Source organism: Candoia aspera, chromosome 1, assembly GCF_035149785.1.
Source record: "Candoia aspera isolate rCanAsp1 chromosome 1, rCanAsp1.hap2, whole genome shotgun sequence".
Lineage (NCBI taxonomy): Eukaryota > Metazoa > Chordata > Lepidosauria > Squamata > Boidae > Candoia > Candoia aspera.
In genome coordinates this window covers 192,521,389-192,546,670 of record NC_086153.1, presented here as the reverse complement: position 1 = coordinate 192,546,670, position 25,282 = coordinate 192,521,389, and the positions used below count along the sequence as shown (strand labels likewise).

The 25,282-nt window shown below is 38.7% G+C and overlaps 1 protein-coding gene across 3 annotated transcripts in view; it reads left to right on the top strand.

The window, feature by feature from the left end:
* The window catches only part of ITGA6 (integrin subunit alpha 6), a 66,158-nt gene extending 41,804 nt beyond the window's left edge, over positions 1–24,354 (top strand). For 2 of the 3 annotated variants that reach the window (XM_063318163.1, XM_063318161.1), the window contains 19 exons: positions 472–665; positions 1,184–1,275; positions 3,439–3,566; positions 4,181–4,276; positions 5,094–5,155; positions 5,867–6,024; positions 7,217–7,375; positions 8,523–8,638; positions 8,729–8,918; positions 9,006–9,089; positions 9,576–9,655; positions 9,819–9,896; positions 9,990–10,092; positions 11,452–11,625; positions 12,943–13,041; positions 14,365–14,475; positions 14,565–14,660; positions 15,860–15,985; positions 20,678–24,354. In XM_063318163.1, the coding sequence (XP_063174233.1) occupies positions 472–665; positions 1,184–1,275; positions 3,439–3,566; positions 4,181–4,276; positions 5,094–5,155; positions 5,867–6,024; positions 7,217–7,375; positions 8,523–8,638; positions 8,729–8,918; positions 9,006–9,089; positions 9,576–9,655; positions 9,819–9,896; positions 9,990–10,092; positions 11,452–11,625; positions 12,943–13,041; positions 14,365–14,475; positions 14,565–14,660; positions 15,860–15,985; positions 20,678–20,839 (2,308 nt within the window). In that variant the 3' untranslated portion in view covers positions 20,840–24,354. Of the gene's footprint in view, positions 1–471; positions 666–1,183; positions 1,276–3,438; positions 3,567–4,180; positions 4,277–5,093; positions 5,156–5,866; positions 6,025–7,216; positions 7,376–8,522; positions 8,639–8,728; positions 8,919–9,005; positions 9,090–9,575; positions 9,656–9,818; positions 9,897–9,989; positions 10,093–11,451; positions 11,626–12,942; positions 13,042–14,364; positions 14,476–14,564; positions 14,661–15,859; positions 15,986–17,135; positions 17,266–20,677 lie in introns of all 3 variants that reach the window. The other variant, XM_063318162.1, reaches the window with a different exon arrangement.
* Positions 24,355–25,282: the final 928 nt, after the last annotated feature.

Here is a 25,282-nt window from a genome sequence, read left to right as displayed (position 1 = left end):
CCTGATGTGTCCAACTGCAGTTCCCATCATTCCTAGCCAGCAGTGGCCCTTCAATCTTGAAACTTTTAAAGCTGCATTAAAGGGATTTTTTGCCACAGATGGTTCTGTGGACTCTTGTTACATGGTGGTTAGCACTTAACTGATGTTGGCTGATAGCAAGAAAAAAAAAAAGCAGGATTAAAGCTGGTTAGTATTTGGAAATTACCAGAAAATTCCGGGGCTATGGGTAAAAGAGGATGTTTAAAAACTACCTGGTTGAAAGCAAAGATAAACTATTTTGTTGTTCTTTTCCCAGAAGGACCTCTATGTGTCCATAAAGGTACTAGGAATCCAGCTTGATTCAAAGGAATCCTTCCCATGTTTGCAGTGTGCATTGAACAGTGATCATTCGACTAATCTGATCTCTTAGCAGTTGTTTGGGAGTATGTTTTTTGGGGGGACTTAAAACCACTTGTGCTCTATTTTTATCAGTTGGCAAGATATTGTGGTTGGAGCCCCACAGTATTTTGACAGAGATGGAGAAATTGGTGGTGCTGCGTACGTGTATATTAATCAGCAAGGCAAATGGGACAGGGTAAAGCCAATTCGTCTCAATGGATCCACAGACTCCATGTTTGGGATTGCAGTTGAAAATGTTGGTGATGTTAATAAAGATGGCTTTCCAGGTAAGCAGGGAAGAAACTTGTAGGCATTTGAATTTGAATGGATTCTTTGTTAACGTTCAGCAGTTGGCTCAAGTTATCCATAAACTTGAATCCAACATAATGCTTAATCCATAGTCTTTGGAACCAATAAAATTGTCCTTATTCATTTATTTTTTTCTGTGGGTTGTTTATCATACAGTATTTATATCCCATGTTTCATTTTAAAATTGGTCAACACAGCTGACTGCATAAAGCAATGAATACCATGAAATACTGGACTGTGTTTTGTCTAAAAACCACAAATTTTGAAACCTGCATTTATCCTTAGAAAATTTGCACCTTGAAAAATTTGTTCTTTGTGGCATATTTTAGAATTTGATACTTGGAATTTTAGAGTTTTTACAGTTCTCTCCCTTTCTGCTAAGGTTTGTATGCTTGCTTTTGTTATACCTTACTTGAACAATTCATGACATTTTTAGAAATAAGATCACCCTGAGCATTCTGTTTCCTTTCTTCTCTTCCTCTTTTTAAAAATACAGATATTGCTGTGGGGGCTCCATATGATGGAGATTTTGGCAAGTTATATCTCTATCATGGCTCCAGAAATGGAATAAACACAAAGCCAGCACAGGTACTAGCTTGCAACGTTTGCTTCTGTGTATAGTGGAACGACATTTTATTTGCTTACTCACTTGCTCTTGACCAGCTGCCCTGTCACTGAAGCCACCAGCTTCCATCACTGGCTTTTAATGTGATGTTTACTTTGTCTAGCATTGTGTTGTCCCCTGTGCCCTTCCTATAGCTTCTCCAACCTGATTTTCTCTCAATATGTTGGACTTGAATGCTCATCATTTCAGCCCAAGAAGGATCATCTGGCCTAGCATCTTGGGATCTTCCTTCCTGCTTCCCTTCTTCAAGAAGGGCTGGTCAACTTCTCCTCTACCTTTTATCAACCCTGTTTTTCACTCTGTGCAGATCATTTCTACTCCATATTCAATGAATATATAAGGAGGAAATTGGATCATAATCAGTTTGCCATGTCTTTTATGAAAGCTCAAAAGGGGCTTTCTATATCTGTAGAATTCCTGTGTGAGTTGGAATCTTTTGTCACTCCTGAACTTGTGTTGAGGAATCTAATGGACTTAGGTCTCTGTTCATGCTATCATGACATGGACTCACAGGGAGGGACATTAAATGGGTAGAAAATACAGTTCTGCTTCTCTCCAACAACACTCCTGTTCCTCCCTGGTAGGAAGGGAGGGAGGACAGTGGTGAACTTGGGAGAATGATGCAGGGTTGGGAAGAAGTTATGGCACTGGTACAGGGAAGGCAGTGCACTGTGTTGTACATTGCAAGTAACATAATTATTAAGGACAGCAATGCTACTGATAGTGCACCACTATTTCCAACCACCACACCTCCAAAGAGAATGCTCAGGAGCCAGAGTGTTGGAGGCAGGGGAACCATATGGCTACCCCTTCCTATCTCCTTTTTCTGTGCTCCAGATTTTCATGTCTTTCCATAACTAAATTTGAAGAGTAGAAGGGAGAGAGGGGAAAATACAGAAACATGCAAAATATAAACATTTCATTGACACAAGGAAATTAGATATAGTCTTAGTTTTTTCAAGTGCTGCCTCACTTGCAGAAACAACATGTGCTACTCTGATTTAGGCTGTTTAAATGAGCCTTTAGATTACCAACATTGAAGCATGGATCCTTCTTTCCTGCAAGATTTGGGAATATTTTTGTATCTCACTCAGGATTCTGACTTTTATTTTCTGTTTAGAATCTTATTTTTTCTTGTATGAACAAGACCTCATATAAATACAGATATAATGTCTCTTAATTGCCATTGATTCTTCCACTTTTATTTATAAGATTTATGCATTCAGGAAATCTGGGAAAAATTGACTATCTGTTCTGAACATTCATCAATAAATTCTTAACTTTGTAGGTCAATAATTCTAATAAGAGCTTACTATTTAGACAAGAGCTATGAAGAGGTGCATGACTAGCTCTCCTTTGCATATAGAATGAGTTGTGGATAGCAACTGGGAGGAACTAGAAACTGTTGACAAACTAATTATGGGGATTAAAGAGTAAGTCACAACTGGCAGGTGGGACAAAGTTAAAAAAACACACCATTGTTCAGAAGGGTTTTGTTGTTTGAGCAAAGCTAATTTCAACCAGAATGTCCTTATATGCTGTTTCCTGTGTAGGAAGATGGAATGGCCAACACAGGAGAGGGCCTAAGTCTTAAAAGAAATTGCCACTTGCAGTTCAATGATTCATCCATCCTGTTCCTTTCATTCTGCCTAATGTACCCTTGATTTTGTTCATCTGTTTAATAGGTGATAGAAGTACCAGTCACTTTCTCTCAATTCTAGACTTCAAAGCTGAAAAACATCCCAGAAGAAGGCAGTGGCAAACAACTTATGCAGTGTTGCCAAGGAAACTGCACGGACCTGTCTGGGAATTGCCAGGAGTCAAGATTGACTCAAAGGGACCCCCCCAAAAAGAGTTGCCTGTAAATGGGGTCAAGGGTAGGGGCTAAATGATGAAAGCAGTGTTACATTGTTGTTATGCAAGCTGTGGCCCTTCTATACCTGCATTATGATGTCATGTACAAAAAGGGTGGAGCTTCCAGCACAATGCTGCTTTGTCATGTTGATGAAAGCATTTGATCTTGTGGATACCTCTGCATAGGTCACCAGAAGTTGAATGAATGAACTCATTAAAGAGGTAATTTAACACTTGTGTGGTTTTTGTGTGCTTTTGTTTTGGATTTCTAGATTCTTGATGGTGAGACAAATAATGTCATATTCTTTGGTTACTCTATCACTGGAAATATGGATCTTGATGGAAACTCTTACCCTGACATTGCTGTTGGGTCTCTTTCAGATTCTGTTTCAGTTTACAGGTATGTGCCCTCTTTACTATGGTTTAACTGTCCCCATGAATAAAACAGGTTCTTAAAATAAGTTTATTCATTTATCAAATTTGTAAGACCAACTGATTCCATGACAACTCTTAAGTCTACTTAGGGGTGTGCAGAATATTTTGAATTCAAACTGTCTTGACGATGAAGTACCCATTTTTATGTAAATCAGTTGCTTCTAGTGCAAAGTAGACTGTTCTTATCATTTTAGATGGTTTCAAACGTGAAACAGTGTTAAACTTTGAAACATCCCTACTGCTAATCTCTAGAATAGGTATGGTCCAGTTTCATGCTTGTGAGATCTTTGTTTTTTATCAAAACCTCAGAATATACCAGTAACAGATGGGTCCAAAATAGTGGGTGGGAGTGGAGCCAGATGCAAAATAGTGATTGGGGGTGGAGCCAGTTACCCATAGATGTGACTTTAATGTACTATTACACAAAACAAAGCAGGGTAGCTTTCATTCTCCTTGTGTGACATCCTAATCCTGAAGCTTCAAGTTATTTTTACTGTTTATTAGTATAATACATTTCCTCTTTCCTCTTATTACTTTTATTTTAATGTCCTTTTCTCTCCTTGCCTCACTTCTCACAAGATCAAGGCCTGTGATAAGCATTAAGAAAACCATGATGATCTCTCCAGACAAAATTGATCTGAATATGAGGAACTGTGAAGTGTCCAGTAACCTTTGGTGAGCCACCGAACCTTTTATTTTTGTTTTCATTTTTAGCAAATGGACTTACATGCAAGTGATTTACATGGGCACTTTAGTCATCTTCAGCTTCATGGTGTATGGTCATGTGGGTTACTCAATCAGCCCATTGATCCTTTTACTCTTAGGATGGCTCTTTCAGAAATTAGTAGAATGGAATAAATACAGCATCCCTTCATTTAAGGACGGTCATAACTCTGTGGTAGAGCATATGCTTTGTATGCAGAGGACCCAGATTCATGCTCTAGCATCTCCAGATAGAGCTGAGAAAACTCCAGTGTTGGCCCAGAAGGAGAAGGCAAGGCAAGCAGAGGATGATGCTCCATTTCCTTATTCTTCTCATTGCTGGCTTGTTTGGAAAGGTCAGGTCAACAAGTGGCTTGAGCAACAGGGCTAGGAAGCTTCAACGATTAGTTGGAACTCTTTGCTCAGGTGCAGATCAAGATGCATATCCAACACTTCCAGTGCCTGATGGAGCCTGCAACTCCACACTAACATTATTTCAGTTTCCTGAAGCTGGCAAGGATAAAGTCACAATGTGGAAGCTTTCCAAGAGATAGAAGGCTTTGCACACTATGTCACTGGCTTTGAAATGAATCAACTCCAGTGCAACCCTGTGCTATTAGGGTAACTGATACACTGAACCTTAGCTATCTGAAAAATGTGTTTGAGTGCAATATAAGAGGAAGGACTCTCAAAGAGAGGTCCTTCCTGAGCTTCCAATAACTCTTAACAAAATGTCAGCTGTATAGAACTCTCTTTTTAAAATCACTTCTATCCTCTTGAATTTTTGCAGCCTGAACATTAGATCATGTTTTGAATATACAGCTAGCGAGAGTAACTTCAATCAAAAAATAAGTAAGTTTTTATAGTAATACTTGCCTATCATTATTGCCTCAGCAGTTAACAGTACTTTGTTGATTCTGAAAAAAAATGAAGTAGTTTCTGGCCTTGTTAGTACTTGGATGAGAGGCCACCAGGAATCCTAAGGCTGTAAGTTACAATAGGAAGTAAAATGTGGAAGAAGACGGGGCAAATCACTTCCATATTGCTGTCAAGCAAACTAATCACCAACACAACTAACATAGTAACAAAGAGTCAAGCTCCAGTTAGAAAGTCTTGAATGTTTCTTAGCATCCTTATTACTTTTGTGGATGATTTCAGAAATTTAGTTTTCTCACCCTGGTTTCTTTGGGTACGCGGATACTCCACTAGGGCAATGCAGGGAAAGATACATCTGGGAGGAATTTTCTCCAAAGCTACTTTCTTTGTAGGACAACCTTGCCCTTTGAGTTGAGTTTGAAGAACAAAAAAGAAGTCCATCTAGATCTTCCAGCCTGGGTGTTCTGGGTGTGTCTCAGCTCACAGTCACCAGAACTTGGCCTCTTGATTCTGAAAGATCTGATGTTTAGGGGCAGCATTTGGATAGTTGGCTAGCCATGTGGGGTGGTTTTCTTCTCAGACCTAGCTTGGATGGAGTGCAATCTTTATTGTGCTGTATCTCTTAGCCTTACTATTTCCAAGTGTTTTGTTTTTTCTCCTTCCTCTCCACACTTCTCCTTTCTCCAGTTTTGAACTATACATTTGAAGCAGAAAATGAGAACAGGCAATCAAGCCGGCCACCAAGAGTGCATTTTTCTAAGCTTCGCTCTGTTTCATTTAGTGGAAGTGTGACTCTCAAAAGACAGAAGATGGAAGAGTGTGTGACTACCAGGCTCGAATTGGAGGTATGATGAGCAAAAAAGGGTCTGCAATTGTTCTAGGGTGCTCATTTTCAGGTCATGCTTGGATCAAACTCAAGATTAATGTAGGACAGCCTGCAAATCACAGGCCACAAATGAGAGCTGTAATGACTACTGTTGAGGGAAACACTCTGAATTTCTCCAGATATCTTGGACTCCAACTCCCATCTCTTTCAGGCAACTTACCTGGGTTATGAGTATTATTATCCCAAACATCTGGAAGGCTTGCTCACTCCTGCATTAAAGATTTGAGTAGAGGTCAAGGTCAAAATGGTCTAACCTCACCAGAAGTGTTCCAGTATTGTTCCAATCTTACCAAAGGTGATTGTCCCTCAAAATGGGCTTTTCTGACTGAAATGAAGCCCTTCTGGTGAAGTTGGAATGAGATCTTTCAGGATCAGAATGTTCCAGCCTTGAAATGTTTTGCTGCATTTGCCATAGAACTCTACACATGTTGTGTTCTCCACTGTACTGTCTAGCAGCACTAGTCCTGCGTACGTACAATGGTCATCTCATAAGTGAATGCCTCCCCTGGTAAGAAACTGCCACTAGTATGGGGTGGTAGAAAAACTCTGGAGGGTATAGTTCACCTTTGCATTAAGGATGAGGCGGGAAAGAAAGCTAGACAAAACAGTGTTGGTTCCTATGGTTAACTTCAGTTTTCATGTGAGCCTTTATATAATTCTAGGAGACATGTAATTCACTATACTGTATATCTTAGAGAATGTGTACCAGCTCTTTAAAATTGGGATGGGGAATGTCTTTATTTTAGACAAGCCAGCCTGCATCTTTAAAATATCACCTGAATTGGTGGCATTGGAAACACATCTAATTGATCCAGGTGGTTCTCACCTTGGTGATGTTCAGGAACCTATTAAGGACCTGGCTCCCTGGTTTGGGGGCAGGGTGAAGGTTGAACCCATGCTGGATGGGTGTTTTAGTTATATGTTGTGGTTGGGCCATTCATGATCTCTTTTTCATCTTTTGTATTTAAAAAAAACCTTTTAATTGTAAGCCACCCAGAATCATTGGTAGTTGGGCAGCCTATAAATTGTTGAATGAATGAATGAATAGCATTATATTCGAGTTTTGTGATAGCATGTATTAGCAAGTTTCAAATCAACCCAGATGGAATATATTCCATGTATTAATCAGAACCTCCTCCCTTATTTCTTAGGAAAAAATCAAAGATAAATTGCGTCCAATTCCTGTATCTCTTAGCATTGCAATTCATACTCCTGAGACCTCCTTACAGCCCAGGAGAAGACAGGGAAGATCGCTACCAGACCTCCTTCCAATTCTGGATGCTAGTGAGCCCAACACTATTCATGCAGAGGTCAGTTATTTATTGAGTCTTTACTCTAGACTTCTATATGACTCTTATTAGTTATGTTATATCATGCTTAGAAAACCTATAGAAAAAGGCACTATTATCTCAGCAACATTTGCCACTTCAGTCAGTACCAGTATAAGCTATTTTGTCAAGAAAAGAAGGCTGCAAGCACAGGAAATGAAATGTAGATCCTCCTTGCCTTGATCGAGATGATAAAATATCTTTATTATTTATTATTTTATTATCTTGGTTGTTTGTTTGGTAATTTATTCACTGATGGTTTTAAATGGTCAATTTTATTGTAAACCGCCCAGAGTCCCCCTTTTTGGGGAGGGAGATGGGCGGTGGTAGAAATGTGATAGATAGATAGATAGATAGATAGATAGATAGATAGATAGATAGATAGATAGATAGACAGACAGACAGACAGACAGACAGACAGACAGATAAAATGGCTTCACAGTACAAATAAGAATGAAGATCCTTGTGTGTTCTACCAGCATTCTCACCATTGTACTTTGCATCTCCTCCTTGAAATGAGCATTGAATTATGTTCCTCTTCAGCACACTGGTGGCTGTGCACTCTCATTCCCACGGTATTGTACTGTTGTGCTCTGCTAAGAGTCGAGAAACTCCCCTGTCCCTGACCTTGGTGTGCTCGTCCCAACACAAGGCAGCCCCAGCGCTCCTGATGAGTGGAATGCTGACTTCTTCGTGTTGAGAACTGTTGGTGGGCTAGAGGATAGCGTTGGTGACAGATTGCCACCACTGATTTGCCTGTGCAGTTCCTGGATCTAAACGTTCCTGAAGTAAAGTACAAGATGGGGAAATGTCTCCCATCCCATTCTGGTAGTGTGGCAGAGGCACTAGTTTGTGGAAATGAAGGGAAACACAGTAGGAGGAACTGAAGGTAGTTTACTGTGGATTGAACACTGTGTGATGGGAGGGATCTATTTGATAATGTGTCTGAATTATTTTCCTATTTATGGTTGTATGTATAAAGTTGCCTGAATATGAGGTAGCTGACTGGTGTTATATAAGTATCTGAATTATATAAAATAAAGCAAATTAAAATAACATCCATCCACTGCTTTTCATTAAATCACATGTGGCATTTGAAATCAAACCGCCGAACTTGTGCTCTTTGTAGGTGCAGTTCCTGAAAGAGGGCTGTGGATCAGACAATGTGTGCCACAGCAATTTGAAGATGCATTACAGATTTTGCACCAAAGAGGGAAATGAGGACAAATTTGCCTATTTCCCCATGTAAGTTTGACAGAAGGAATTTGCAAGAATGTGATACTAACACCTCTACCCTCCAGTTCCCAGTGATGTGACTCAGTTCTGCTTTTCCAGGGAAAACAATGTCCCGGTGCTTGTTCTCAAAGACCAGAGAGATATCGCCCTTGAAATCACAGTGACCAACAGTCCGTCCAATGCAATGTACCCCATGAAAGATGGCGAAGATGCGCATGCAGCAAAATTCTTAGCAACATTTCCAGATAGCTTGATTTATTCTGCTTTCAGGGAGTGGAACAGCTTTCCGGTAAATAATTCCACCAAATGATGAGGATGTTCAAAGATACTGTTTCACTTAATTTTGCCTTGATGCACCTGTCCTTTATTAATTCAGGAAAAACTGCTTACCTGTGGTGCTAATCCAAATGGTTCTCAAGTGGAGTGTGAACTTGGAAATCCTTTCAGAAGAAATTCTACTGTAAATATGGTTTCTTTTATCTCTGAGAATGGGATGACTGAATATCAGAGTGCCCTACATTTCTGATAGTTGAAGTATACTACCCCCTCATTAAAAAAATAGTTGAGTTTAAAAAATAAAAGAACCATAAATATCTGTTATGATAAAACATACCCAAAATTAAGCAAAGCAGCTACTCCTTATTCCCTATTTATGGCAGAAGCCATAACAGTAATTTTTAAAAAGAAGGAGCATCTTTCAGCAAAAAAGGGGTGTGTGTGTGTGTGTGTGTAAAAAATGTAAAAAGTTAGAAATTATACAATACTTACTGTAAAACCTCTTGGTAAAGCATTGGCTTTAGTAAATTCGAATAACAAATAAGAGATTGCTACCAGTACTTCAATTATGTCTGTCTGATTTTAATCAATCCCAGCAAATAAATCAGTTATGGCTTATAAGATTTATGCCAGCAATGTGGTGAAATCACTCCTCTTATTCCCTTTTCAGGTGACATTTTATGTGATTTTAAGTACAACTAAAGTTAATGTTGATACGAAAGAGCTGGACATCAATCTGAAACTGGAAACGTAAGATTTTTTTTAACTGGATTTATCATGTTTTCTAATCTGTTTCTAATATTCTGATATGACCATGAATAGGTTGTGTAGGCATCTGAATTATAACATGAAAATAGTATAACTATTTTGAACTATTCTTTGAAAGTGTCCTTTTGTTTCCTTTTTGTTGCAGAACAAGCAATCAGACTAATTTGGAACCAATTACTGCAAAAGCTAAAGTAGTTATTGAACTGCTTTTATCACTTACAGGGTAAGTGTCATAGCTGGCTTAACAAATCAGTGCTACAGATAGTCCCTTTTAAAGGTCATTTACATATGTTTGTGTGGTTTTTTTTAACAATAGGGTTGCTAAGCCTTCCCAGGTATATTTTGGAGGTAATATCATTGGGGAAAGTGCAATGAAATCTGAAGATGACATCGGTAGTTTAATTGAATATGAGTTCAGGGTAAGTTGGCTTCTAGAAAAAAAAAGGTTATTTCTTTTTTGGTGTTCAAATAATCTTCTTGAAACTTCACACATGGTCCAGCCTTTGTATCTCAATGGCATTTTTTAAAGACCATCACTGGGGAGAAGCTGGCCCTTGCTTTTCTCAAAAAGCAATGTACAGATATTCATCTGTGCATGTAGGTACAGTATATCAATGCTTGAAATCAACCAGTGAAGTTGGGTGCTTAAAAACAGAGATAAAATAAGGTTTTAGAACTCGGAACCTTTGCATTTTATATTCAAACAATTACACATCTTTTAGATGTACTGTTAAATGCATATTCCTTAGAAATATTTGAAGGGATAGGGGGAAATCCCAAACTGTATAGTGATTAAGAAACAATACCTGCTAGCATTAAAAGTTATGTTTACTGTTACTTAATAACCATCCCTTGGTGGTAGGTGGTTCTGGATATGTTCTTAGGACTTACAAATAATTGTATTTACCCAAGACATTTGTATCTCAGAATAGCTGCAAATTTCCATCTTTATGGAGTGTATCTACGCTGCATCCAGTCTATTTGATTGGGAAGTATACACGTGCTGTTAGAGAGAAAGAAGAGAGAGGGAAGGAGAGAACCTGAATGAGAGGAGAGCTCACTCCTTAGTAACTATTGTGTAAATGTAGTGACTCGGAACTGAAGTTTCCATGACAGGAACTCTGCTCACGGGATTCTCACACTGGTAATGGGGAGGTATTTTTTTCCCCTTTTAGTCCATGGTAGCTTCCAATAAACCTGCTCCAGACAATTGTTGGACTCAAGAGAATGGAGTTGGGGGAGGCGATCCAAAGAGTTACAGTAACTCCCTTCTATCAGCAGGAATCTTTGGTGCATCAGAGTCCTCTTCCATGAACAGAAGGAGAATTTCCAAATGAATGATGTTTCTTAGCAATAGGAATCACTAGAAATGCTGATTTCAGATGTTTCTAGTCCCCAGGACTCACCTGCCTTCAGTCAAGCTGCTTATATGAAACATACTGGCTTTTGAAATCATACCTTCAAGTGATTTTAATTCTGTTAGATTTTTCTCAAAACCAAAGATGCAAGCAAAATAAATAAAATGGGTCATATATCATAACTGATACTGTATATGACTGTATTGGAAGCTGAGCCACCTTTTTCAGCCTAACCAAGACATTTGGAAAAGACCATACTGGAGAAGGCTGAAATGAGAGTTTTATACTGTATTGCCATAATAAGCAAAAAGGAAACAGATTCATAGTAAATTGGAATATTTGCACTTATATTACACGATAGTTTTTAAGGGGGCATCTATTAATTAATATGAGCAAATGCATGTATTTTATTTCTGATAGATCACTAACTTAGGTAAACCACTGAAGACATTTGGTACAGCTTTCTTGGAAATTATGTGGCCGAAAGAACTGAAAGGAGGCAAGTGGTTGCTCTATTTGGTTTCCATTCATTCGAAGGAATTAGGAGAATTACAGTGTACTCCTCAAGATGAAATAAACCTTTTGAAAGTTCAGGTAAATGAATGCAACTGCATATTTTTGAATTATAATGGCTGTTCTGTGGTGTTTATAAAGGATTGTGGAGTTGGTGATGGGGTTGGCTCGAACTTTGGCTTCTTGAATAATGCATGAAACAACTGTAGACTTTTGCCAGTTTCCTTGGCACAGTATTTAGGCAAGTCCTGCTACCCTGGTAACATTTCACTTAATGTCTGGAACTGCAGGGAAGTGTAGCATACAGTATCTGTGGGAATGAGAAGCAGAGAATGTGGACAGAGAAAAGTTTTCCTTCCTTTCTCTTGAGGAAGAGCACACCTGCACATAAATAACCTGTGGAATTTTCATAGTCTTTTGCTTTTTAATTTCTGTATGCATTCCATTCTGCAACCTTTATCCCAGTGTTTCTCAATCTTGGCAACTTTAAAGCTGTGTGGACTTCAACTCCCAGAATTCCCCAGCCAGCAAAGTCCACACAGCTTAAAGCTGCCAAGGTTGAGAAACACTGCTCTATCCCAACAAGTTCTATTTTCCGCTCTTGGCAGAAGATAGTACAGTACAGTAAACCCACATCTAAATGATTACATGCTGCCAGTGTAGTTATTTTATCTTTGGTCCTCGTGGGCCTAGGGCAGAGGTTGCTAGGCGCTAAACAGCCCAGGACTGGGCTACCTGAAAGAATGTGTCCCATAACCCCAGCATCAAGGTCCCTTTGAGGCTGAGGGAAGGCCCTGCTCTAAGTCACTTGGCAATGCCATGGAGGAGAGCTTTCTAAGTAGTGACACCTGCCTTGTTGAATAACATTTCCTCCAGGTCCTAATACCGGTATGTTTTAGATGCCTTTTAAAAACATGTTGATTTATATTTGCTTTCTTTAACATTTAACTCCTTATACTTTTTAGTGGATTGCCCTTATCTTCTGATACTGTTTTTATATTGCTTTAAATGGATTTCCCCCCCTTCAAATATTGTTGTAATCTGCTTCAAGATCAGGGGTGACTTTCATCAAAATGATGAAAGCAGAAACACGCCATAAGCTCCGCACCTTTCATAAGTGTGTTTGATGTCATGACACTTGTATGAAATGGGTGTACCTTGGGTCCCAATGGTATGACCCTTCTTTTGTCATTTACCCTGCCTACCCACTTCTGCTCAAGATAAAATCTATAAAGACTTTTGATAAATATATTAAAATGGAAACTTAACAAATGGTTGTGAAATTGGCTACAGAATTCAGTAGTGAATTCTGCCTTAAGTGGTTGTTTTTGTTTATTTTTTAATTGTCTGCAGTGCGCTTTATGTTGACTACTTCTGTAAGCCTGTTCATATTTCTAGGGGTCTCAAAATTCTCGGATAAAACGTGAAGTTGCAGAGAAGCGGACAGACGGTAGCAAAAGCTTTTCTTTGTTTCCAGAAAGAAAGTATAAGACATTGGTGAGCACTTATTTAACCAGTGACAAATTGCCTTATCAACTTCCCCCTCAGTATTTATTTTTGGAACCAGCGATGATGCGTGTGCACTAAAATAACAGGAATTCCACACTTGCTTTGTTTCTTTCAGATTTCAAAATCTACTAAATGCAATCTATTGTCAAGTACACCTATTAAACTATATTTAGCACATGTAAAACGCCTATATTTAAAAATTCCAAACACCCAAAGAGTTTTCTGGCATCTTAAAGATGCATAATTTTATGTAGCATAATTTTTCTCAGATTAGTCCACGCACTGTCAGATTAAGGATTGATTGAAAACTAAGTTCCAGTCTGTGACTGCTTGAGACATGAGAAAGCATGTAAAGGCTACCTATTTTATTATTAGTATTACCCGTTTGGAGTGAGCCAGTTTGGTGTAGTGGTTAAAGGCACTAGGCTAGAAACCAGGGGAGTGTGAGTTCTAGTCCTTCCTTAGGCATGAAGCCAGCTGGGAGACCTTGGGCCAGGCCCTCTCTCTCAGCCCTAGGAAGGAGGGAAGGGCAAACCACTTCCAAAAATCTTGCCAGGAAAACTGCAAGGACCTGTCCGGGCAGTTGCCAGGAGTTAAGACTGACTCGAAGGGACAAAAATAAGTAAGTAAGTAAATAAATAAGCCATTTGTAAATTTAAAACTAGGCAGAAAGATAGAAAGACGTTTTATGAAAATAACCCCTCAGTCTTCTGTCGGTTTTGCTGTTGTATTCACATTTACTGAATTTATTCTTTAGTGGAATTAGTGAAAGTAGGCTTTTGTCCAACCACATGACTAGAGCAATAGCAGTAGAATAAACCTGAGGCTATAAGGCTGCAATCCCTTAGTTCCAGTGAGAACATTTCAGGAAACAGAGTGATTTTCCTATGCCTCCTTGTTGTGAGCATGGAAATTCCTGCCACTTCAGGGTTGGGCAAAATGGGATGTGCAACAGCAGACTGGAAAAGGCTTGGATCCAGTATTCCTGTTCCACAGACACGCTCCCAAGCCAGTAGCAAAACTATGCCATCCACAAACACCTGAAGTGAATTTTGTACCCATTGGAACCCAAGCCATGATGTGGGCCATCAGAAAGCTCAACAAGGAAAAAAAGACAGAAAGCTGCTTCTCTCTTCCCTCCATACAGATTTCGTCTTTCTTCTCATTTTAGGATTGCTCTATGAATGGTTTTCCATTTGCTTTGAAAAAATTGGCTTTCTCTGTCTTAGGACTGCAGAAACCTTGCAAAAAGTACTGTATATCTGCTTTTGAGTTAAGCTCTCTTGGAAACATTTTGTGTATTATTTGCAGGAATGCAATGAAGAGGCAAACTGTGTCAACATAACATGTTCCTTGCAAGGCTTAGACAGTAAAGCCTTAGTGGTACTGCGCTCAAGGTTGTGGAACAGCACTTTCTTAGAGGTAGGTTCCATAAATGTACCTTACACAGTTTTGAACTGAGTTCTTTTATTTGTTCTAAAGACAGCCTTTTTTTTTTTGCTACTCTACAGGAATTCTATAAAATGAACTATCTAGACATTCCTGTTAAAGCTAGAATTGGCATCTCTGCTGTGGATAACCTCAAGCTGACAAATGAAGCTACAAGTGTGAGTCTGCACTATTTCTCTACTTAAGACTGTCATAAGAGTCATTCACTGGAAAGCCAGCCAGCCTGCCTGCCTGCCTGCCTTCCCTCCCTCCCTCCCTCCCTCCCTCCCTCCATCTGAAAATACTCTAGGCAATGTCTGTAAGACCCTTTCAGTGGGCTAGAACAACACATACAAACCTGGAAAGCACTAGCCACTTTGGTCAATAATTCTATTCACTCCTTTTCCTCAAATAGCATTTCAGAAATTAATCATTTCCAAAACTGGTTCCCAAAGAATCTCTGTGGCACTGTTTTGGGGAGGCAAAAGCTCAAAATCCTATTTAGCTTTTTGCTGTTTATTTCAGATTCTTTAAGTTCTTAAGCTTATAATTAATTTTTCTCTTGTTCAGAGTTGAAGATAAACTCACCCATTGAAGACTTTTCAAACTTGTCATTTCAGAGGTCTCTAATAGCTTTAAAATGATTAATAAGCAATTTCCAGAAGTGATTAGAAAGTTAGGTTTTCAAACTTAGCGTCCTTTAAAAAGCTTTGCCGCGGTTGTGAGCAAGATGGATGATCCCATCATCTCCCAGTGCTCAAACCCATGGAAAACTGATGTCCTGCAGTCTCCTTGCAAGGAGGAGCTGTCCAGAGCACATATGGGCAATCTCCTGTTCTCTCCTTATCTGGAGAGGTTCCAAGGGACTGGTCTACTCACCAGTTCCTTGGTCTTGGCCGCGAGTGTCGGCTCCACTTTTGCAGAGCCATCGTCAGTTCTCCATATCTCCCCCAAAGTCCTGCAGTTGCTTCCTCTTCACGTTGTTCGCTGCTATGACAGTGTGTAGTATCATTCAAAGCTGAGCTCCCACAGGTTCTAGTAAGAATGTGCAGATTTCAAAAAAGTATGTGTGGGGAAAGAGGATAGTTCTTCTAGTTTGTAATATTATCGAGAAATAATTTGAAAATAGCTTTGCACTATTTTGTAATTCAAAGGGAGCCTTACTCTACCTGATATCCTCCAGACGTTTAGACTATAATTCCCAGCATGGTCAAGAGCCCAACTTCCTGGATATAATGGAATAAGTAATCCAACACATCTGGAAAATTACAAGTGGACAAAAAGTCCTGAGTGCTTCAATATACATGTAGAATCAATATTGTAACACATTGGCTAACTTTTCCCTGGGAAATGACATCTTTTTCTGCTTCTTTCGTAGGTACGGGTTACTGTCTTTCCTGCAAAAACAGTAGCTTTATATAAAGGAGTTCCTTGGTGGATCATCTTGGTTGCTATTCTTGCTGGGTTGTTAATGCTTGCTTTGTTGGTGTTCTTACTGTGGAAGGTGAGTTATTTTATCAACATGCTTGTTCAGATTTAGTCACATATCATTTAAAACGTGCAAAGAACTTTTTGTTTTTGTTTTTTTCAAAAAGGAAAAAATGAAGAAGGGAAAAAAACTTGTGATTTTTCAGAGGCTACATTTACTTTAATATTGAGAAATTTGTCTGGTTGAACAATTAAATAAAATACTTTCTTCAACAAGTAAATAATGTGGGGGAAGGAAATCTTAGTTTTAAATGAGTTTAGGGAGATGGTTAGCATATTTGTATATTTATGCGGGCCCCAATTATGGAATTTTCTTCAGATGTTGTTGCTGTTGAGACCGCACATGGATCCCATTTTTATATGTTAACTATAGATACAGTATTTCCAATGTTTTTCCATGTGAAAACGAGTGTCCTACAACTGTAGGTGGACTCTCACAGCACTCTTATTTCTTTTTCCACCACTACCCAGCATGTATGCTGATGCACATGTCATGATGTAGGGGATGGGTATATTCTATGTCCTTCCCATATCTCCGCACCTTGCTCCATCTTAACCTTCAATTCTATATACACTTACTTGAGAGTAAGTCCCCATAAACTCAGCTGAGCTTTGTTTTGTCTAGATATGAATAGGATTGCAGTGCTAATACTGTTCAAATTAATCAGGGTCTGGATTTTAAAGTTCTCTCAAGAAACAGGACACCAATTTCTTTGGGAATCTTTTATGCATGGGCACAGTAAGAGAGCTTTTTATCATACTGAATCAAAGCTACATTTATTCATGTTTCATATAATGCCGTATCTCTAATACCAAGATTTGATTTTGCAGAAAAGTAGCTGTTGCCTCTATAGGGAGTAAACATGTCTGGTTGCCCTGACAAGCATTATATATTTATTTCACGCTCTCAAAATGATGATTAAAAAAGGCTTGCCAATCTACTGATAGCTACTGTCCAAGGTTCATAACTGAAACCTTAAAGCATGCAACAAAGGATTTAGCTATGGGGGAAAATTATAACCACAAACCAATCCTTGTAGTTATTTTATAAGACAGATTTTTAGCATTCACATTCAGAGCAGTCTGGTTAGTTCACTCTTTTCTCCTTTTTTTTCCTTTTTCCACATTAGTCCCTAATATTAACCAAATGCCTTGCTTCCTTATAGTGTGGTTTCTTCAAGAGAGATAAGAAAGATCATTATGATGCCACATATCACAAGGCTGAGATCCATGCTCAGCCATCTGATAAAGAGAGGCTTACTTCTGATGCATAGTATTGATCCACTTCTGTAATTGGTAATTGCTTTTTGAATTTATTAGCTGCAGGTTAGTTGCGGTGGCTAATGACCCAAAGCTTGCTGCATTTGTTCCGCTGATTGCCTCATTTCAAAATATCAATTCTTTTTATGCTTGCTTACATTCTTTAGAATAATCTTTCTTCATGCACAAATATGCCAATCCTTTTGTCAGTTGTTTTTTAACTACTGTTTACTTAGGCATTCTCCCTTGCCACTCTAGAGACTTTCTATGTAGGGTTGGCATCCCAGGCCTAAATATGCTGGTTCGTGGTCCAGGAGATACAACACATCCCTGGAACCCCCTTCTGATTTTGCTATGAAATAGGGAAAAAATCTCCTGTGATAAGCCAAAGCAGTGGCTTTCAAACTGTGTTCCAAAGAATGTTGGCTTGTTTCCTCAAGGAGAAGTCTGTAACTCAGACAAGCTCTTCCAGAAAGACAGCTTGCCAGCAGCTACTATCCAAGTGAGTCTCTGAAGACTAGTCTGTGACTCAAGTAAACTGCAGGTCCTTCTTAGAGCATGGCCCTGAATCCCCTGTAGTTCATCGGGACTCTATAGCAGACATTCAGTGGTAAATTAATGAGGAAAGCACTTTCCCATAATGAAAATGCTGAGCTAAATTGCCATTTCCTAGCAAACAATCAGACACCCAGTAACTCCATCTCTCTTACCTAACAACAGCATGTTCATACTTAGGGTTGAAATAGCCTTTGAGACTCTTTGAAGCTATTTGAGTGAATATTGACCAGTTAAAAGACAATGAAGAACAGAAGTATCTGGATATGAAACTTGAGGTTATAACCTTAAACCACAACTCTACTTTTCATACAAGAAGTTAATGAAATGGTTAAATGTAATGAATTTAAACCTATCTGTGCACTCTTTCCAACATTTAAATGAATGTATGCTAGAAGGAGGCCATATAGATATAGTAAACAAAGACCAACAACAAATATTAGGAAAGAAAAATATATATTACCATTAAACTATTTAACATTTTCTGTTTTTACTTGCTCAGGGACCACAATCCAATAAAGAGTTAATAAAATCTTGTGATAAAGCTCCATTGAATGTAATGGGGCTTTTCTCAAACATTATATGCAGAACTGTTATAACTAGGTCTACATCCGTATTTGAAGATCCATATTTAAAGATGTAATGATTATGTCATCCATAATTGTTAATCGTTGACAGGCTTCAGTACGATATGGGTGTGTTTTGAGATGCAAGACATATTTTGATTTTTTTTAGCAAGCAGGTAATAGCTTTATTAACACAAATGCATGCCAAAAGCCTTTGCTGCTGCTGTTGCCCTTTCCAATATAAGGCAGTTCTCAATTCTCTGTTTTCACAGAAGTTTACTGGACAAATTTCTATTTTATTTTATCTATACTTGGATCTGCATTTCTTCCTGTAAAGCCTGCCTACTGCATGCTGGCTAATGTTCTTGTATACCTTGAGCGCATAGATGTAAATGTACATTGCACTTGTTGGATTGCCAGAATGGCCACTTTCATTTGCTGCTTTATGTCTAAAGAAGCTGAAATGTTCCAGTTAGGAAGAATATGAGCCACTTCTCAGGCCGATCAAAATTTATTTCTCTGACCAAGTCCTTGCTACAACATTATACAGTAAAGTGCCAAGTATGGGCTAGAAATACACACTGCATATAGACCAAATGGGTTGAAGAGAGGGAGGAACATTGTGAATTTTATATAATTAACATGAGGAAGAAAATCTCTTATGACATTCCCTGGGGATAGTCTGAAAAATGAGCATCCTTCTGAGTAGTTACTGATCCAGGCCATTTGAAGTGGGGTTTACTATATGACCTGTTCTCTGAAGCCCTATAGCCTTGTTGGCTGGCATTTCTTGTACATAGGTTGAAAAAGCCTATGGATCTTGTTACTAGAAGGGAAAATAAATTCATTGTAATAATAATAATAATAAAGCACAGAAAAATCCCAGGGAGAGTGGAAGCTAGAACCGCTGATGAGGCTTACAGACCTTGGAAAATATGTGAGTAAACACAGGCGCACTGCTAGGCTAGATGGAGACCTGTGTGGGGTTCCCTCTGAAGTGCCAAGGCAATGCTCCCTCTTTTCCTTTCAGCACCCTGAGCCCCATGGCAACATCCTCTTTCCCATCCAAGCCTTCATGGGTTCCTCAGGCAACCCTAATTTCCTGAATGAAGCTCCGTAATAGCCCCCTTGGAAATTTGCAGGGTGACAGGAAGGCAATGGCATGACTTAGTGGGAAGAAACTGCTGCCCCTTTGCCTGGACTGCACTTCTTTCAGCCCCAATTCTTTAAAAGATGATGGGAAAAGGAAAGTCTGGATCCTGAGCTAGGTTGATATTTATGCTCATTCACGCAAAGAATTACATTGTAAGAAGCACAGGTTGGATGGCTCTGTTGTAGCCCCCATGTTCTTTCTCTCTGAGCCTCTGTCCCCTAATGTAATGTTTTGGGATATGGGGAGGAGATGGCAGCTGCCTGGATGATACTTTTCTGTGCACCAACCTTACAATTAAAATTAGCATTGAGCTTGGCCTGAGTTCTGGCGGGCTGTTTGAGGCCTAGACTTTGGCATTTGGCCATGGTGTATCCTGATGCCAGGCCTGCATAAATTTGACCTCTGGTCTCCATAATCCTTAGGATTGCTCTCATTAGATTCATCAAAATAGACTCCCAAAGGCATGTCTTATTGGGTATAAATCAGAAAGCGAAGGATCAATTTTTATGCTTTTACTGAGCCAGGTAAATTGTATATGGTTCATGAAATGCTTAGGAAATACTATGTTCTAAGCAAAGTTCCATATATTTGGGCTGGCCTTGAATTTTGACACCGCATTTCACAGAAATATTGCCAGGTTGACTATAAAGAGATTTTACTTTTGTAAAATAAATTTGAGATTGAGAGTTTTCCACTGACAAGAGACTGTGCGTTCTAGTCCCGCCTTAGGCAGGAAAGCCGGCTGGGTGACCTTGGGCCAGTCCCCCTCTCCAGCCCAACTCACCTCACAGGGTGGTGGTTGTGGGGAAAACAGGAGGAAGGAGTATGAGGTATGCTCACTGCCTTGAGTTATTTATAAAAATAATAAAGGCAGGATAAAAAATCTAAAAGGAAAATGTGTATGTATATATATATATGTGTGTGTGTGTGTGTGTGTGTATGTATATATATATATACAGAGAGAGAGAGAGAGAGAGAGAGAGAGAGATGGAACATCTGGTGTTGCATTTGTCCCTCTCTTTAAAGGAATGCTCTGTGGTAATACACATCTTTAAGACAGAGATAAGGGTAGTGTAGTGAAACACATCTGGGGGGTTCCAGGGTGGGTAAGACCATACTTGTTTAATAACATAAATAGTTAATGCATTGTGGCATTTTCTCTCCTCTCCTATAGTGCGGGTTCTTCCAGCGTTCCAGGTACGATGACAGCATCCCCCGCTACCATGCTGTAAGAATTCGGAAGGAGGAAAGGCAGATTAAAGATGGAAAAACTAAAGAGAACCATGCAAAAAAACAATGGATCACAAAGTGGAATGGAAATGAAAGTTATTCCTAGGGATCCCAGCTGAACTTAAAAGATTGAATGGATTTTAAGGTGTCTTTGAGCAACATGAGGGATGCAAGTGGGAAGACCTGTTTTGTTGTTGTTGTTTCCTTATCAAAGTTGTTTGGTGTTACAGATCCAAATTTTAAGACTCCCTAAACCAATCTCTATGCATTAACTAAATCTCTAGTCTTAAAAAAATTGCAGTTAAAATCCAAATTATCCATCAGGAAAGAGATAAATCTTCCCTCCTTTGAGCAAAATGGAGCTATATGAATCTTTCCCAGGTAGTGGATCTTTTTGCCCCCAGCTTAACTTTGATAGTAGTTGGCTGCCCTTGGGCTGAGAAAAAAATTAACATAATGAAACTAGCTGTGTGAGGAGGGACGTCTAGCTACAGTCTAAAAGGGGGGACACAACCCAAGTGGTCATATGGCTTGTTAGAATGCCCTTGCCAAAATTTGACTGAACTGTACAATTACTTGTTATTTCCAGAGTTTGAACTACATGTTAGGTCAAGACTTAAAGCTGTTTCTTTGATCCCACCTTTCTTGTATTGCTGGAACGTCTCTCACCGGATAACGAGATAATTTTCCTAACTACAAATGCAGATATATTTCAGTACATTTCTTTTCGTTATTTAAATATCTGAAGAAAATACCAGTATTTTGTTAGGAAAATTATATGGGACTCCTACTGAGATAGAAAGTAGTGTAACCCAGCATTCTTTCCCATTTGTGGATAGTTACTTGACCTTGATTTTCTTTTTGTCACTGAATGTTTAAAATAAAAATGGGGGTTTCAAACTTCTCTGGCCATCATGATACTGAGATTTTATCCCATCTCCAAGCCCAGAATATGTTACTTTAATCCCACTTATTTCATGGCTGACTGTGATTATTCCAAGGTGAGAGACGCAGATGTATGGCTTATGGGCAGAAGTTAATAATTTACATTAATACGATTAAACTGTGACATTAAGAATTGGTTGTAACCTCTGGAAGATTATCTTGTCTATGTAACTGAATTCAGTTTTAGGGGTAGCAATGTTTAGGTTTTTTGTTTTTAAGGGGTAAATGGCTGAAAAAATGCATGTTAAGAGAAACAAACATTTGCTGACATTTGTAACTTTTTTTTCCTGCAATAGATATCTATAAAATGGTGAATGAGTCTGGATCTAGACTTAGTTGTATTTTGATCCTGTTTAAAACAGAGGGACTCAAATTCAACTAATTTCATCCGGATCCGACTCTTCATGTTCAAGTACTGATGCAAGGATGAATGGCTGAATTTCTAAATGAAAGCTCAGTTATCTTACAATCATGATCTCAAAGAAGCCTCCTTGTCTAGCAAAAGCAGTTGATGCTTCTGAGTAGGGAGGCCTTGGCATTCTGCATCTGTTTAAAGGCACTCTTGACTCTTGATTATTGTACTACTACAGTGTGCAGAAAGGAGAAGAGTTTGTCACTTAGAGTCCCACCACTGCACACAGTGATACGGACTGGTGTTTTTCAGGTAAACTTGCAGTCTCTAAATCAGCTAATTCTGTGTTCTAAGACCTGTGTGTAAGCACCATGCTCAAAAACAATCTTTAATGTGCAATAGGACATGTTTTAGTAATGTTTTAAGAATTAGCATGCGTGAATGTCGCTTACACCAAATATACACAGGTTTCCCAACACTGATGAGTTTCCAGGCTAACAGGCTATGGGCTAGTCCATTGGTATCCTACCATTTTGCCAACAACTGTGTGCTACAGAGCAGACAATTTTCACCTCTGAAGATGGCAGCCACAACTGCTGGCAAAACATCAGGATACCAGAGAATTAGACCATGGCCTGTTAGCCCAAAAGCTCATCACCACTGGATTGTTGCTGGCTGTGAAAGCCTGCATTGATATATACACAGGTTTTGTCTTTTTTTTAAGCTTGAATATTGGTTGTATTTTTTGTATATACTGTAAGTCATTCTTATATATTTATTTTTACCATAAATCTTTGTCTTTAACTAACTGTTAAGCCAAAGATTTTTAATTAGTGAGCAATAGCATATCAAGGAGTTCAGTGAATAAAAATGAATTTTTTCCACCAAATGTGCCAATAACTTTTGAATTCCAGGGGCTAGAATCTTCTCAGAAAGCTCTTCTTTACATAATTCTAATTATGTACTAAAGATGTGTTGTGTCCTTTACGTAATTTGTGCACTAATGCATACTTACAGATATTTATCTATAGAAGTTTTATATGACTAACTTAATTGAAAATATAGCAGGTGCTCATTGGGATAGGGGAAGGGGCAAAGGTTTTCTTGTTCGGTGTTTGGAACAAGGTTAAATAGTGCAAAGACTATAGCACTTGAAACAAAATGTAAATCCCAAACATTAACTATGGCCTTTTAGCGGTCCAGTTAAAGACTACTGAGTAATTTCCTACATTCCTAAAATTTAAGAATAGTTCCATACAAAATACCATTTGAAACTTGTAACAAATGTGACTGCAGACTTATCATATCAAAATATTGGTACTGATTAAGAAATATACACATATTCTAGCAATTACAGCGTATGAAATACCGATAGTCCATCAGAAGGTGGATTTTGGAACTGTGTAATGCAGGGCTTTGCAATTTAATTCCACAAAAAGTGTTCAGAGCACATAGGACCAAACGTAACACTAACTGTACCTCTATAAAGCAGTCATATCTTTTCCTGCGATCATTGGGCAGCTCCAGAAAATAGCTCTATAATCCTAGGAAAAATCACAACTGCTTAGAGTTTCAGACAGAAGCTGTGTGTGTTGTTCTGTATACCCTGAAGCACTTTTTTGGAATCAAACCCAAAGCACAGCAGGGTGCTAATAGATGCTATATAACAACAGATGAAGACTATGCAAACCTTTACTTACCTTCAAAAACCAGGTATTATATGTCTTGTGCTGTGTAGTCCAGTACAAAAACATATTGGTTTGGTGCAGGATGACAGTCTGTTCCAAGGTTTGGTTTCTAACTATTAATGTCAATTTCTATCATTCCATTTTTTATTATTATCCAAATAATTTTTTGACCACATGTTTTATACAAATTATTTTTCTTAAAAGCTTTTTTAACTTAAAAAGTATAAGGTCATTTTTGAAGCTTCAGGTACAAATTTGGTGCCTGACAATCTACTGAATGCTGCTGTTTTGTTTCCCCCATCCACTTTATTTATATGTGGCCCATAAAAATAAGCCCATAACAGTATGTATGATGGATAAATGTCATTTAAAACTCCATCTCTGGAATGGCCTTATTCAACTGAAAAAGTAATTGAAACACTACTGTAATGTTTTCATTCAAACTAACCTGTTATTCTGGTGGCTTGTCAGAATAAACAAATATATAATCAATAAGTAAAAGTGTTATCTCGAGTCACATCACTGGTATATACTCACTTTCCACATTAACTGTTACTAACATCTAAGGTTGCATCATGCCTGAAAATTACCTGTGGATATGTCTATAAAAGTGAAATAAATTTTGTATGAAAAGCACTTTCTATGCTGGTAGTAATTATGTACTACATAAGTATTTTAAAATTTTATATTTATTTATATGTTTGTTTAAAGGTGCCCAGCAGGGTTGGGTCACCAATATCAATATTTAAGGTTTTATTCCAAGGTAATACAAGGTAGTCCTCATTGAATGACCACTGGTTTAGCGATTATTCGAAGTTATGATGAATGAGGGAGCCTTATGACTGTTCCTTGTAGTTGCGGCCGTCACAGTGTCCCCGCGGTCATACGGTTGTGATTTGGGTGCCTGGCAACCAGCTCACAGTTACGATGGTGGCAGCATCCTATGGTCACTTTGAACACCATTTGTGACCTTTACTGCTGGCTTCCAACAAGCAAAGTCAATGGGAAAGCCGGCAGGAAGTTGCAAATGGCAATCACGTGACCATGGGATGCTGAGACTCTGCAGGATTTGCCTAACAATGGCAACTGGAACTGCTGCAACTGCTTTTGTAAATTGGCGCAGTCATATGATATTAGACTTTATGACTGTGTCACTTAGTGACAGAGTTGCCAATCCCAATTACCATTGTTAAGTGAGGGCTACCTGAATATGAACATAACATAATCACATAATATGAGACAGTAAATTGAGAATATACAGGAATACTGAAGAATATAACACAATGTAAGACAGCAATAAAAAAATATTAACACAAGACAGTAATTACAAATATTCAAGACGACAAGAATACAGTAAGAGAAAGAATCTGTCTGCCAGTCAGGAAACAGAGAGATGATGATAGACAGACCTTCAAAGGTCAGCAAATGTGTAGCACCCTCGATTAGGTCTGCACTGAAGTTCCGTTCCTTGGGGGAGAGGGGTTGACTAGCTTACATAGATTCTGAACCATAATTAAGCATACCAGTTTTTGAATGGTTTCATGTCACTGGATTTTACCAATGA